Here is a 15,396-nt window from a genome sequence, read left to right on the forward strand (position 1 = left end):
CCAGTTCTTCCCCCTGCCCACACCTCCCAAGATTCAGCATCTCCCACCAATTTAGTCGGAACTGAAAATTCGCAATGAACGTCTCGAGATGTCCCTGGTGCCCTGCAAAAATCACAAAAGGCTGAACATGTCTTCCCTCATATCCCTACAGTGAAAGCAGGAAAAAAGCTTTTTCTAAATACGAACTATGAGCCGTATCCTAGGTTGCATATTATATACCAATTTTAAACACTCCTAGGTTAACACCTGGTACCTAAGAATGTACCCTGAAAAATGTACCGTGATCACCAGAAATCCCTCTGCAGTTATTTTTCCCAGCTGACAGCTGACAGACCTCACTTAGCTCTGCTGCACCGAGCACAATATCCTGAAATGAAGCAGATTTCCTATTTGATTTGTAACATAAGTAATGCCATTAAAAACCCCGTATTTTCTGTTACTTCACTAAAGAATTTACCTTAATTTAAAACCAAAATAACAACATGCTTTTTAGTGGGCACTCAAGTCTTCTTCATTGACTTTGGGGTGAATAAGATATTTCTTAGCAATACATTACTTCAACTACATATTTTTAGTTTTCAAGTGGAAGCAAGTTGGTTCTTTCAAGGTGGAAGGTTCTGAAAGAATATTTTATGAAATATTTTTTATTCCTCCATTTAACAACAGCAAGGTATGTACCTGTAACCCAAGAAGGTAATTAAGTTGCTGGGATATCAGAAACTCCTGAAGCTACGGGCGGCAGCAGCGATCCGAACATCCAACCCCCAGGGCGCCACATTTGCCAGCCGTGCATCACGCAGCATCCTGGCCCTGATCCGACACGTTACCCGTGATAACTTCTGCCAGGAACGCAACACTGGGACTGCAGCTTGAGGGGCACTTGAGAAGTTTCTGTTTAATCCGCCCCATCCCACTCGTGAGGCCAGCTGTGCGTGGGGTGACGCGGCACCCACGCATCGGATGAGAGAACGGGTATTTTTACACTGCCCTGCCCTGGGTTATCGTCCACTTCCACAGGCACATGAACCCAGCTAAGGTGCAGGAATTAATGCTGAGTGTTACTCAGTCAGCACTGAGGATAAGCACAAGCTGTGTTCTCATGCTAAGGAAATTTTAGGCACACTAAACCCGTCAGGCTAGAAGGAACAAGTTAACTAGAGAACACAGGAGGAGTGAACAGGGCTGCTCCCGCTCTGGTTTTGGAGAAGAGGCGCACAGGAGAGCGTGGGTCAGCCCAAAGGCAGGTAGCCGTGGCAGGGACAAGTCACAGCAGCGTCTGCTCCTCACCAAGAAGAGTAGGTGGGCAAAGCCAAGAGAAGTCCCAGCACTGAAGGAAAACGTACAAGGGCCAGTATGACAGCTAAAAGTGCCGGGGTGGGGTTCTGTGCAGGAGACCTCCCCAGCAGGAGTCAAATCACCCTTTGTGCGAGAAGCAGAAGGCGGAGATGCACCTCCATGGCTACAAGTACATTCCCCAACAGAAAACAAATTTGGAATCCAATAGGACAAAAATATTCACATTACTCTGGAAGTTACACACTTTTTTAGTAACGATGTACCAAATGCAAACAGAGAATATTACCCCTCCGAAAGCAACTGAGATAATTTTCACCAGCCTAGACTAACATTCAGAAAGCCTAAAAAACTTACACAAGACAGTTTCAAGTTACTGAAGAGTTAATTCACAGGGATCTCAAGGATTCCTCAGACCATGTGCTAAATATAAAGAAAAATTAAAAATATCTCCTGCAAGGAAAAACTAAATAAAATAATAATCTCTTAGAAAGATACTAGAAACACATAACACATGGAGTAACAACAACCGCAGCACCTTCAGTATATCCTTAACGCTGTCAGTTTCCAAGTTTGCAAGAGCACAACGAAACAAAACCCTAACACAGTCTTAAATCCAACCAAGTCCTTTCAGCGACAATGTTAAAAGTTTCTGGCAGTGCCACTACACTCTCACAGCCTGCTCACCTCAGGCTCTGCAAGGCAAGGACTCCTCAAGAACCACTCAGAGCTGCAGTTCAGAAACACCGAGCTGAAAACCCACCCTGATCGCTCCCCCTTGTACCAATCTGAACACAGAGCTGTTGTACCGTCAACCCCTCCTTTCACACCCGCTTCAGCAGATGCGAGACCTGAAGAGATGGAAACACAGCGGAATTTAGGAACCCCGCACTATTAGCATTCTTGAATCATTTAATTAAATCTTAGAACACCTAAGAGCAGACTTTTTACAACCAGACAAGGTAAGCAGACTGTCCATGATAAAAGTAATTAAGCATTTGCCTTTAAATAAAAAGCTTTGCTTTTTATGAACAAGTGTTTCTCTGTTGCATTTTTGAGACAAGACTCCCTTTCAATAAAAGAATGCTGGTTTTCAGCTGTAGACCAGAATATTACTTTAATGGGTGACACTGCCTGGAAAAAAAGATACGTAACGAGATCTCCTACGAGCAGCTTTCTCCTCATTCTTGCCCCGGTGCCTGGCTGTTTGCTCTCACCCCGCAGTGCTGAAAGCATCTGAGAGGGTGTACATGGAAAAACAGGATTAGCAAAACTTCCTCCTGCCACCTCCCCTCTTCCTTGGAGGGTTATTTTTAACCCAGGGCAGTTCATTCACTATGACTACAGCTCACAGCAGCACCTCATTTACAGCTGTGCCTGCACATAAAAGGAAGTGGTGACTGCAAAGGAAAATACACGTGGAGCTGCAGTTGAGCTCCCACCCTGGAGCAGAGCCAGCTCAGACACAGCTGTGTTCTCTGGAGGGATATGCAACGTGCTATGCCTGTAGGAAAGTGCAGAATTTTTGTAATTACCATTGTAATGTTATGCTTCTTGTTTTTTCAGTGTCTTACTAGCTTTGGAGACAAACTTACTTACAATCTAACACTTCACAATACCCTCACACAACAGACTTGAGAGAAGCCAAATGTCCTTCGCAGGCATCCTACCTCACCGCGCCTTTGGCTGCAATTGAAGAAAACAATGACACAGGAGCTTTCAGAAAAGCTCAGATGTTACAGCTCAGCAATGAGGTCACGACAGAACAGCACCAAGCGTCCTGTCACAGCAACCCACCCAGTGAAAGGCACACGCTGCACCAGAGCATATTAGTGCAGGACTTCACACTGGCACAAAAATTTTATGGAAGCAACATCCTTGCATTGGAACATTCTCAGATGAGGAAGGTTGAACTTGTGATGAAGGGCTGGATTTGATGTCCCAAGCCCCAGGTTCAGCCATGAGCCTCAAAAGTTCATTTTGCACTTCATGTGCAGTATTTTTTATTTTCCAGCTGCAACAGAGAATCACAACCTTTGCTCTCCTCACCAGATCTCACAGATGACTGGAGGCATCTCATCCACCACACATACGTAAAACATCAAGCACAAACAAATCTTCGGCTTCACTGAAGTTTTCCGCGACCGCAGTGGAACAAATAGTTTAAGCACCAGTCAAGAGTCTATTGAGAATCCCCAGTCATGGTTACCTGGGTGCTGCACAACTACGCTGGGTGTTAGTAGAGGCAGAATACAACAGCTTAGACTTCATGCTACCCTAATAACAGCCCCAACGCTTTTGGGTGACTTGGAGCTTGAGCTTGCCCAAAAACACCAGTGAAAGTGTAACCGTAATGCAGACATAGATCATAATCTCTCAAACAGGCTTGTAGAAAGTTCCAAACTGCAGAAGAGACACCCAACAAAAAGTTCTTTATTACCCAGGGCCATGACTTCCTTTGTGTGAGGAAAACACCTCCTGAACACTGCACACGCCGGCCTGCTGCTAGAAGGGCTGCATTACTCCTAAGTCATGCAAAAGGTCTACAGGAAGGCTCAGGTTTTGAGAGGGGAAATAAAAATAAAATCAGCTTTTATATCCTGAAATCAAAGCAAATGTTTCGTAGCACCTTCCCACTTTACTCACACAAAGATGTCATCTTTTGGCATGATATGATTTAAACCTTCATCCATTTGGAAGATTTTGTGGAACCGATGATTATACACGTCTGTCACCACCATCTAGAACAGCAAGTGATATTTGCAAAGAGATTATAATAAAAGCTTACATAAATTTTGGAAAACTAACTTTAAAATCAAGTAACCATTTATTCCTATTGGTTCTTTATCAGATTTTTTTCAGCACGCCAACATCAACACTATTTTCTATAACAGCACCCAAAAGCTAATCAGTTGTATTTGTAAAGATGGACCAGAAAAACAAAGCAAATAACAGATTCATTTTTACAGAGGTACTGAGGAGATGCAACTCCAACAGCTGCAAGTCAGCCTGATGGAAACGACAGCAAAGATCCCAACATCAAGGCGGGAAAAGGCTAAGATTTCAGGCACAGATCACTCACATCTATAATTAATTGAAATTAAACTGAAGTGCTACACTGGCATCCTGAAAACACCCCAGCAACTACAAAACCATTCTGTTATTAAAAGGATGTCCAAGAAGAGGTGGACCCAAAACAGATACTAAACATCTCTCAGTACTTAAACTACACTATCACAAATGTTGGGGGTGGTGACTAGCTTTCCTCCCCTTCTTTTAGGCCTATCTACTGCAATGGAAGTATCAAAATAAATGAGGATTGTTTCATCCTTTTTATTTTCCAATCAAAGAACAGCATTCAAACTTGTTAGAGTTTTGCTGCTATTCTGTTAAGTTTAGCTTATCACCCATCTAAAGCTACATCACCCATATAAAAGCTACATCACCAAAATACTTCAAGAACAAACATTTATCAGAACTACCGTGCTGCATACATCCTTACATTTTCTGCAGGGACACCAGAGAGTCTGGAGAGAGACTCGCACAGATCCGAGATGGCTCCCATCATCGGCACCACAACCCGGTACTAGAAACAAAGATAACATCATGTTTACACCAGGCAAAATAAACCCATGCAGGGCAGGGCACAAGAAAATAGAAACAAAACCTTGAATTTAAAGTTCTGCTGAAGTTTAGGTCACAGTCAAGCACTTTTAAGGTCTTCTGGATTTCAGTCTCATCTTACAAAGCAGGGATTTGGAGGGAATGCAAGAGCCTTGAACAGCTGGCCTTTTGTTTTGGTCAGGCTCAGCAGTAGTAAAACACACTAAAAAACGCCAAACAAACCAACCAACCCTCCTAAGCAGATTAGACCACCTAAATATTTATTCGATGAGCAATGTCATCGACTCCGGCTGTAGTTTACTTATTTTAAGTGTTCTGTTCTGGATTCAGACTGAACCAAATCCCCAGAGCTCACCCAGCACAGGACACACCACGTGTGACATACCACACTGGGCTGGCTGGGAGGTACTTTCCTTATGGTACCCTGTATGGTGTCACATTTTGGATTTGTGGCTAAACCAGCATCAATATCACACTGATGCTTTTAGTCATTGCATACACAAAGCACAAGTTATACCACCTGCAGTTATTTGCACATGCAAATAGTGCCAATAAGAGCCTCCAAAACTGCTTTGCTTTTTCCTTTGGTAAATGCCCACCTGCCATCAGGGCATCTAGTCACTCTGCCTGGGCCTCCCAGATCGTGTGTTCTGACTCACGTGGCAAGCACAAGGTTGCACTGGGTATGTGTGTGTGCCCACCCACAGGCCCACTTAAATAAATTTAAAAGCCTACCTCAAAATCGAGCAGGCTTTAAAAGCAATCAAGTGATTTCTGCGCCCCCCACAACAGGGATTGTTTTTAAGTCCTGTTTGAAATTCAGACACCTTACCCATTTAGGTAAGTTTCACCTTTACATTTTCCAAGGTAACAGCAGGTAAACATGCCACCAGAACTGTATTACTGCTTTCAGGGAGCAATGCCTCACAGCCAGGTAATCCCACCACAGGAACAGCTAAAGCCACTTCCAGCTGACCCATGACCCTAGTCTCAAAAACTGAGATTTTACAAAGTCACCTGCTTTCACATGTTCAGCTCCCCGTTTTCACATTAAAAATCCCACCCTGTCTCACTCAAAGGTGGACATCAGTGTCCTCTTGATTACTTGAAAAGTCTCCACTTTAAAACCTAAGAGAAAGACTCGGACGACACAACAAAAGATACAAGAAATGTGTGTTTTCAACATGCCTCACCTGGACAGGTCTGTGCTGTGGGTCTGCATATACCAGGGTAACTTCCATGAGACGATCTCTCCTCAAGGGCAGGGGAAGGGTTAAGTAACAGAAGGGATCAAAGGTCACAGAAACTTTGGAGCATTTGGGACAAACAAGGGTAGATTTGAAAAGACCATGAAAAATATCCACAATGATAGAATCATTCCTCAGTCTATGATTCTCCCAGGCCTCTTTTGCCACCTCCTAGAAAAAGAAAAAAATACATGCATTAAAAGTTATTTCTCACAAACACATCAATAGCATGGCAAGCACAAGGGTCAAAGAAAACTCAGACAACTGACACATGATGAGTGAATTTCACAGAAAGGTTTGGGGGGGATCAACCAGTGTGTCCAGCATAACATAACACAATGGGTTTTTTCTCAATGAAACTAAGGCTTTACATCAAGTCAAATGTAATATATCTGTTTTAGCAGAGTCACTTGGTCAGGTATTCCTTGGTGCACACAATGCCGGAAGCGCGAACGGAGCCAAGGGGACAGTGACAGGGTTACAGGCTGCTCTTCAGGACAAAGCTGCTGACAGGATCCGCTCCGCTCCCCTCCACAAGGAACAGAATGCTGCCCCTGCTTTTTTCATCTCTGAAAATGATGGTCAGTGTCTCACAAAGGAAGTATAAAAAGCAGACAAATTACAATCCCTTGAAGGCTTTAACGACACAACTTATAAACTCCTTACCTAAGAGCATCTGATAACTGGCATTTATCTATTCAGTGCAACCAGAGGTTCTTCTCCGCATGAGACTTTTAGTTTATGGTACAATACTGTAAATTTCATGTATACCTCAAATGAATTAAGTGCCATAGATATACATACACTGCAACGTTACTGTCACTGACCAGGATGCTGAGATGGGAACAGAGTAATAAGCTCCAACAACTGCAGTGATAGGGATGCAAAGCAGAAATACACATGTATCTCCTACATCAGGGTAGGGAAGTACTTAAATAAAATTAAGGCATGTTGGGCATCCTTTCCATCCCACAATTACCAACATTTCTTGGGGAATAAACAAAACCCGCTTACATTTGACACTCTGCTGTCTACCAGTGGGACACCGGGTTGGTTGCCTGTAACCCCCAAAACCAGGGCACGTGCTCAGACCCTTATTTGAGGGACACTCCCGCACCTCCACGTGACAGCACTCTCGATCCCACCCAGGTCTACATGCAAGTGTGATGGCCTGTGCACAAAGTGCTCTCCTCAAACTGGTGCTAAAAGCTGCTGCTCAGTCTTATCTGTAGAAGATGGTGGGCCTAAGTAGTTAGGAAGAAAGGTTATGGTAGTAACTACAGCTGTTACGCCACAAGATCAACTTCCTTCCTTTCCACTGCAGAACCAGGTCAGTATTCTATGACAAGCACATCTTCCTGCACAGGAACAGACATCCTGCTGTAAGACAGAGCAACAGCAACATGCTACGAGGTGTCACAAAGAGTCAGCTGGGCCATACAGCACAACAGGCTTCTCTGCTCCCAGCTACACTGCTTTGTAGGGAAGATGTTTGTGTGGCGTGTGAGCAAGAAGGCCAGGATTTGTCATAAAACCCAGTTAAACTGCCTCAGAAGCACAGCCTGCCCTGTCCTCAACCAAGGGCAGCATACCGAATCAGGCCTGCCATTGGCATCCTTCAGCTCCAAGTAGGGCTTCTTCTTCACTCTGTTCAAATCCTCGTGCAAGCCATCCAGCAGAAAAGCCAAGAGCTCCTGCGAATCTTGCTGCTGATATCCTGAAAACTGAGGAGCAAATCGTCCAACCTGCGTCTGAAACACAAAAGCAGAAGTCAGAGAGAGGTGAGCATCACCTATGCGTGAAAGACAGGAATAAAAACACACCCTGGTTTTTGCAGAGATCAACTCCATGCCACCTTATGTCAGCAGCAGAACACACTGAGCTGGATGCTAATGCACTAAGGGTGCAGAATAATTTTCATAACTATTTTTCCCCCTACTGTTGAGAGGGAAGAATGCACTTAAATGCTGTGACACTAGAAATCTAAGTTATCAATATTAATTTAGGAACCTGCAAACAATCTGTACATAAAACCTGCCTGATGCATTTTACTTTAATTTCTCTCAAAAACCTAGAGTTTCCACAACACGGACTTGCTATGAGGTACCATCTTGAAGCAGGTGGACTGCAAGACTGAAAACGCTTGCAGAAGATATTTATGAACTAACTGGCTTAAAACTAAGCTTGAAATCCTTGCCACAGTAATCTCTAGCTAGTCTAAAAAACGTGATACAAAGCTAAGATAGACAACAGTCTGAGTTAGTGAGAGACAGAAACAGCACACCTGTATATGGCGTGTTATTTCATAAGTGTTATCTCACAACACTGTAATTTAGTGTTGCTGCTTCTAAAAAAAAAATACAGAAAGGGGTCCCACAGGAAAACCAGCAATTAGCTAAAGGAGTGCTCAGTCCTAGCGACCATCACTAGTCTTCTCATAAACACAAGGAGTCCAACAGACTTGCAGAATTACGCTCAGTACAATGTTACAACTCAAGACAACAAGTGCAAGGCAGCCCAAACTGAAAGGCTATTCCATCATTATTGCTTTCATAACTCCAAAGTTTGTGGAAGACATATTAGCTGTCACTTACTTTAAACATACGTGGGGCCACGTGAGAGTGTCTCCCAGACCAAATCTGTTTGATGAGCTCTGCATAGGCTTCTGCAATTTCTCCTCTCATCCCCAGTGGATTGTTCTGATTTATTTCAGCTTCATATTTATCTTCCAGGAAATATTCAGTCAGAGGGGGGGTATTGCTCAGACACTGAAAAAGCATTAGGAAGACGAACTTACTGCACAGGACAATAGATCTGTGCAACAATGAAATAACAAACCTGGCTTTCACATCAGAACATGTACTAAGCTATTAAAACTGGTGAGACAAAGGCTACATATACATTTAGTTAGTAATAATTAAAAAAAAAAAAAAAAACCACCACAAAAAACCCACCACACACACAAAACAAAACACCAAAACACACCCCAGAACTGTGTGCAGTGCCCTGCTCATGTCACTTATGCTGCACACACAGGTTAAAACGTCCTCCACACCAGGCCACTTTTGCCAGGACACAGCATTAGGACCTGATGTTACAGTCAAGCATCTGTTTGGTACGGCTTCCCCCACAGCCCTTTCAGCAGCCACATATTTCAGATCCAGGCCTCCTCCACACTGTGCTATGTTTTATAGTACTAACATGCTGAGCACAAGCTAACCTAAATATGAACCGCTTTTGGGGTTTGGGGTTGGTTTTTGTTTTTTGTTTTTTGTTTTTTTGGCAGGGCATTGTTGCTGGTTTTGGTTTTTGGTTTTGTTTATTTAGTTTGGTTGCTTGTCTGCTTTTCCTTCCCATTCCAGTCGCAGTCTCCTCATTGAATCACATTAAAACATGTTTTCCTCTCCCCAGATTTCAATCCACGATCTCTGCAAGACTGCTCTCTTATTTAATTGCCAATTCTCACCTGTAACGCAGAATTCATGAAGCAGGTATTTCCAAGGTTACTGAGTCCGCAGAGTCCAGGCTGTGACAGGGAAGGACAGTCCCTGCAGTTGTAAGAGTTAGAGACAAATCCAGAACCTCTGCAAGAAAGACAACACAGTGAACTCCACAATGAGTTCACCAATGCTTGATACTGTTTAAGGGTCACACTAAATAGGAGTAAAAAACCTGCTTAATTAAATTGTTTAACCAGCCTACATGTTTCTGCTTCTTCATAGTGGCTATTACTGAATACAAGGAATGTGAAGTATATGTGCTAACTTTTGAAATTAACTAAATTAATGTATGCCTCATAACACATTAATTTTCTCTGTCTAAAAGTACACAGCACACTACCCTCATGCAGCAAGAGTCTATATGATAAACTTTAAGAACTAATACAAAAATCATGATTTCTACCTGGAAAGGCTTCTACCACACTGGCAGATGGAGAAAAGAATCTAATCCCTTCCCTCATACCCCACATCACCTCAAAAACCAGGCAGTGCCCTCGCGGTTAGTAAGCTCTGGAACATGCGCTACTTGTGCAAGTGAGCAGGGAACAGCAGAATGCAGCGGTTTCAAAAGCAAAAAGATTGATAAACAGGTACAGAAGAGTAGTAGAACTCCTCACAGGGCACCACCACACTCCATTTCTACACAGGCGAGGGTGCACAGGAGTATTCACTCACATGAGGGACAAAGAAACAAAAAGAACATTCCTGCTCTTACCCCCTGCCCAAGTGGGAGCTGTTCAGTCCATAGGAGTTACTGCTATCACCGTTAGTAATGCCAGAAGTGGCAGACACTGAGGAATAAGAACTTGCTGATGATTTTGAAGAGGTAGTAAAGTTTCTGCTAGTTGCAGTGCTTGATCTGGGAGAAAGGAAAAAGAAGTAGAAACAATGCTACTACTTTTCTCACCTCCAGCCCCACCACCCACAAAACTCTGAGGACTTGCCACGTTCCAGTTATTTTCTCCCACACTGAATTTACTGTTTTGATCTGTGTGATCACACTTCCAAACACTTGTCTGGAAGAGGAACCTCAGACAAAAGTATCAGAAGTAACAGTTATTGCTTAAAGCAAAATCTGGGTCCCAGACTGAAATAAGTATGTAATTCAGATGGTAGGAGTGACAGGGAAGCAAGCTTGAAGTTTACAAGCAAAACATCTTGAAACAGGTCAGCAAAAAAAATCCCAACCTTACAACCATAAAACACTCACCCCGTGATAAAAATGGCAAAGTCCTTCCTACTTGAAAACCACCCACTCAAACAGACCATTGATTAGTACAAAGATAACGAGGGCAGGCACAAACTTTGTTACTGAGCCTAGTTGACACAACTATTACACGTTGCTTGGAGGCCAGACACACTGCGAGGTACGTGCAGTGCGCTCAGCAACCCTCGGTGTTTTGAGACTGGAGATATCGAAATGGATTTTAAAAGTTTGTAAGTCTCAAGTCTATCCGGTTGTGAATCCCAGGCTATTCCACACGGCTGTTCTCCCGGTCCAGAACAGAACCTGAACACAGTGTTACAAAAGACCAACAAGGCTCTAAAACTCAACCATGTTCTGTCACAGACAGCTTTGGCTCCATAAAAAAGCAAAATCATCAGATAGTGCTACATAGATAGGCTTAAAGAAACTATTATTATACCAATTCATTTCTAACTGGGAAATGGTCTACTCTCTCCCTCTCTGCCTGAATAAATGTGCACAACTGAATGCAAAAAAAGGTGCAGGACACCAACAGCCACGCAACAGCGGCTGATCCAGCCCAAGCACAGCAGAGGACAGCGCCATCAAGCTTCAGCTTCTTCTTGGATCTCTCTTAATGTGGCCCTGATTCTCAAATAATACAAACATAAAATGTATATTCATAGCTCAGATGCTACTAAGAATACAATGTTGGCAAACTTCTGTGGAGCAAAAACTACAAGACAAAGAAAAAGCCACAGTGGCCAAGAGGAAGCAAACCAGCTGGACAGCCTCACCAGTTTGGAAATAGGACAGCAGTAAAATAAACCCAGAAGTAAACAAGTTAAAACAGGAACTTCTACACGAAAACGCAAACCACAAACACAACCTAAACCTGAAGCACGCTAAAAAAAACCTCAACCAACCAACCCCAGCAGCCAGCACAACCAAAATTATACTGGGAAGTATACTAGCAAGAATGAGCCAATCTACCAAAATCACTAAGACAACCATTTCTGGGACAACACACAAACTTCTGGTCATTACATGTTGGAGGTGAAACTTCAAGTCTACCTGGACACAAATGTAAGATCAATGAGAGAACAAGAGGGTCTAGACTAAAGCAATTATCAGGCTTATGCCCCACATGCAGGAGTTTCAAAGGTCAAGAATAAAATAATTAAGCTAACAAGAGCCAAAAAAGTGTGTTAATAGATTTACAAAGTTTGAAGTAGAAGTGAATTATCTAGAAGAAGGGCAATCTAGAAAATGCCAGACTTGAAAATGTAGCATGTCTGCTTGACGTGTGTGATCCCAGTGAGAGAACAGGATAAGATGCTCAGAAAATAAAATGAAGAAAATCTAATAGGGAGAAAAGAAAAGGAGGACAACCCTTAAGGGATTTCAGAATGTTCAACAGAAGCATAGCAGTAGTGCATTATCAAGAGTCAGACAGCAACTGAGGAGTTCCAAGAAGTACTTCAATAACATGCTACACACACAAAATGTAAGAAATATGGGGGAAGATTAAAACAATGGATCAGAAAGCAAAGATAAGAGACAAGTCACAAAATCACCAAGGATCTTGGGAGAATCTATTCAGGAGCAAACTACAGCAAAGAAAGTTCATCTAACCGTGCACGGGCGAGGTGTGACTGCTGAATCAGGCCTCCTGCTTAAGCACAACTCCAGTCTCTCAATCTCCCACCTGAGCTAAAATACCTCTTCTAGAAAAATCTACCATCATGGTTTCACAGTCATCAGCAAGAGCACAAATAAACTGTTGCAATGACCAATAATGCTCATGGTCAGAAGAAACTTACATTCTTACATTCTTACATTCTATTTGCAGCATGAGTATCACCTATTCTATTCTTACATTCTATTTGCAGCATGAGTATCACCTGGACACTGGATTGTGCTCATCTCCATCTGCTGCCTGTCAAGTTCCTTCCTCGATTTCCATTTCTCATATCCCGCAGAGGATTTTAAGTGTTAAAATCAACTTTTGCATTTCTCACTGATATGATGCCGTCACTTCTCGGTCCTCCAGCACTTCTCGGTCCTCCAGCACAAAAAAATATTTGCCAATTCTTCAACAATTCACCTGGCTCCTTCCAAAACCTCTCATTAGGCTACTTTTCAAATGTGCTGACAACCTCACAAGACACAATCATTTCACACATGGTTTTACCAGTGTGCCAGTGATCAAAACTCTTCTGATGCACGCTCAGCGTTTCCCTGCTCAACCACTGAGGTTATTCCTTTGCTTTTGCCTCAAGGCTCTTACAGGAGCTCACATTCAGGAGACGGAACCAACACGGCAATCACATTCCCTCAGAGTCCAGCATCTATTTTGGGCTCATGTTCTCCATCCCCACGTACACAACTTCACGCTTCACAATACCGATGCACATTGTCCCTGTCAATCAAAGAGAGCTGTTTCACATCTTGCCACACAACCTTTCAAAAACCCACACAAATGGCAAGTGAGGAGAAATCTGGAGGCTAGCAGCATAGAGAGGACAAAATTAGAATAATCTAGTACAGAAACTGTGAGGCCATATGGTTAATAAACAGAAAAACTGCTGAGCCGAACAGCTTGGAAAAAAATATTGTAAACAGCTTTCAAGTGGCTGGAAGACAGAGATAGGAAAAGTATTTCAATTCAGTTGAGGCTGCCTTCAGAGCATACAGTAAAATTAGTCCTCCTTTAAACTACCAGTATAAAAAAAAACCCACAACACAAACCCACACCATTAAAATTACTGTGACAAGTTTTTGTCAAAGCAGGAAAAGCTAGAACTTATATTTAATTTGCAAAGCAGAGGCTATAGTGGATTTTCACTTAGAAAGTTCTTACATGCAAAAGCCTCCTTATCTTACATACTCATCTGATGCAAACTCAAGCACTTGAAAATCATGTAATAAAGATCTGACCACAAAATATTTAGCCCTGTTGCTGAAGGGATCCTCTGACATCATTGGCATACAAGGAACCGGGGGAAGGAGATGAGTTTTAAATATGAAAGAGCATTTAATTATGGTATTATGTACTCACATAATACATATCAACCACTAAGGTCTTTAAATTGTACAGTAATGTCTGGCGAGTAATACCACTGAATGTTGTGTGGGGCTGAACAGATGCCTAAATCAAGACAGAGTAGTTGAGAAAATCCTCCTGTGTTACAAGATGGGTGAACTAAGCAACAACTCAACATTTTTACTGAGGACAGTGCCAGGTGGGGAAAATAAAGTCCACTGAGTATACAGAGCCAAACAGGAGAGCAGGCAGAAGAAACAGCAGCCAAAGAGCCAAGAGGTATTTTCCTACTGTATATTGCAAAGGGAGGCAGGCAGCTACCAGGCAGATGCTAAATACAACTTCGCTTTTCAAATGCAATACCTGATGGAAAATGTGCTATTTTTATAGATCTGACACAATTTCTTGTTTATTTGTGCTAATAAAATGATACCCAGAATAAAAAAGTGTGTGCTAGGACTGATCTGGAACTCTGCTAGCTCAGGATTTTATTTTTAGAGTTTTTTCTATGTAACACTTAGAGAGGACTAAGTTCCATGTATGACTCCCCTTCAGAAACAAAGTATGCCTCCAATTCTGAAGTTTCTAGAGTATAACCCATCCTCTCTTCTGAAATCTTCTCTAGTAATAAAAGCATTTTCAAACTAGAACAAGAAGAAAATACTTTGTTCCTTAGGGAGCAGCAAACTAACAAAGAGCAGTGGCCAGGCACATTCTCAATATTCCAGCCCAGGACTACTGTGGAGGGGTTCTGTAAAACACCAGCCTGCCTGCTGGCTGGGGAAACATGCGTAAGGTTGCCAGACATGGAGATGTGGCTTCCCCAGTAGGAGTCCAGTGCCTCTGACAAGCAGCCAACGGTGGGAAAGAGTCTTCAGGCCAGGGAAGCCACCCACCCCACGCAGATTCTGCGAGCAGGGAATGCTGTGAACCCCCAGCTTCACGAGGCCTCTTCGGCACATCCGCAGCAACGCAGCTGCTCACTGTTCCTCCACCCACAGCAGAGCGCTCTGCATCCCTTTGGTTTACATCATCAAAACTCCAACCACAGAAAATCTCTCTCGTAAGCTTTTAAGTATTAAAGCGATGCAGCTGAAAGAAAGAACTCCAAATATAACGTTACCTATGGTCTTGGCTAAACAGTATTTTCTCCAGCTGAGAAAAAGAATATTGGAACAAAATGTTTTCCTGAGCTAGGATTAAAATCTGGAGTTAGGCAACTTTCTTCCAAACCACACCTGAGCACAGAGCATTTGCAGTTCCTGCTGACACTAGATGCAGCTAGGAGCCGGATTCTTCAGAACTTCAAAATGTGAGTTTATTTACAACACTTAACAGCTTATCAAGATGACAGACTTGCGTAGCCTCACAAAAGAGCAGAACAGGTTTTCAGAGTGATAGTCCCACTTATCCTTCTTAGTCATGCTGTTAATGCAGCTTCCAACTCGCTTCTGCTATCAGCATCAGTTGTTTCCTACAGACAAGAACGTCCCTCACTCC

At 42.9% G+C, this 15,396-nt stretch overlaps 1 protein-coding gene across 2 annotated transcripts in view; it reads right to left on the minus strand.

Moving 5' to 3' along the window:
- USP4 (ubiquitin specific peptidase 4) overlaps window positions 1-15,396 on the minus strand; it is a 34,670-nt gene that overhangs the window by 10,283 nt on the left and 8,991 nt on the right. Inside the window, exons 7-13 of one of the 2 annotated variants that reach the window (XM_082060483.1) lie at window positions 10,380-10,523; window positions 9,631-9,748; window positions 8,759-8,932; window positions 7,757-7,915; window positions 6,111-6,335; window positions 4,796-4,879; window positions 3,940-4,034 (exon numbers count right to left, since the gene is read on the minus strand). In XM_082060483.1, the coding sequence (XP_081916609.1) occupies window positions 3,940-4,034; window positions 4,796-4,879; window positions 6,111-6,335; window positions 7,757-7,915; window positions 8,759-8,932; window positions 9,631-9,748; window positions 10,380-10,523 (999 nt within the window). The remainder of the gene's footprint in view (window positions 1-3,939; window positions 4,035-4,795; window positions 4,880-6,110; window positions 6,336-7,756; window positions 7,916-8,758; window positions 8,933-9,630; window positions 9,749-10,379; window positions 10,524-15,396) is intronic. The other variant, XM_082060484.1, reaches the window with a different exon arrangement.

This window comes from Streptopelia decaocto (assembly GCF_964273445.1).
Source record: "Streptopelia decaocto genome assembly, chromosome: 8".
In the NCBI taxonomy this organism is placed as follows: domain Eukaryota; kingdom Metazoa; phylum Chordata; class Aves; order Columbiformes; family Columbidae; genus Streptopelia; species Streptopelia decaocto.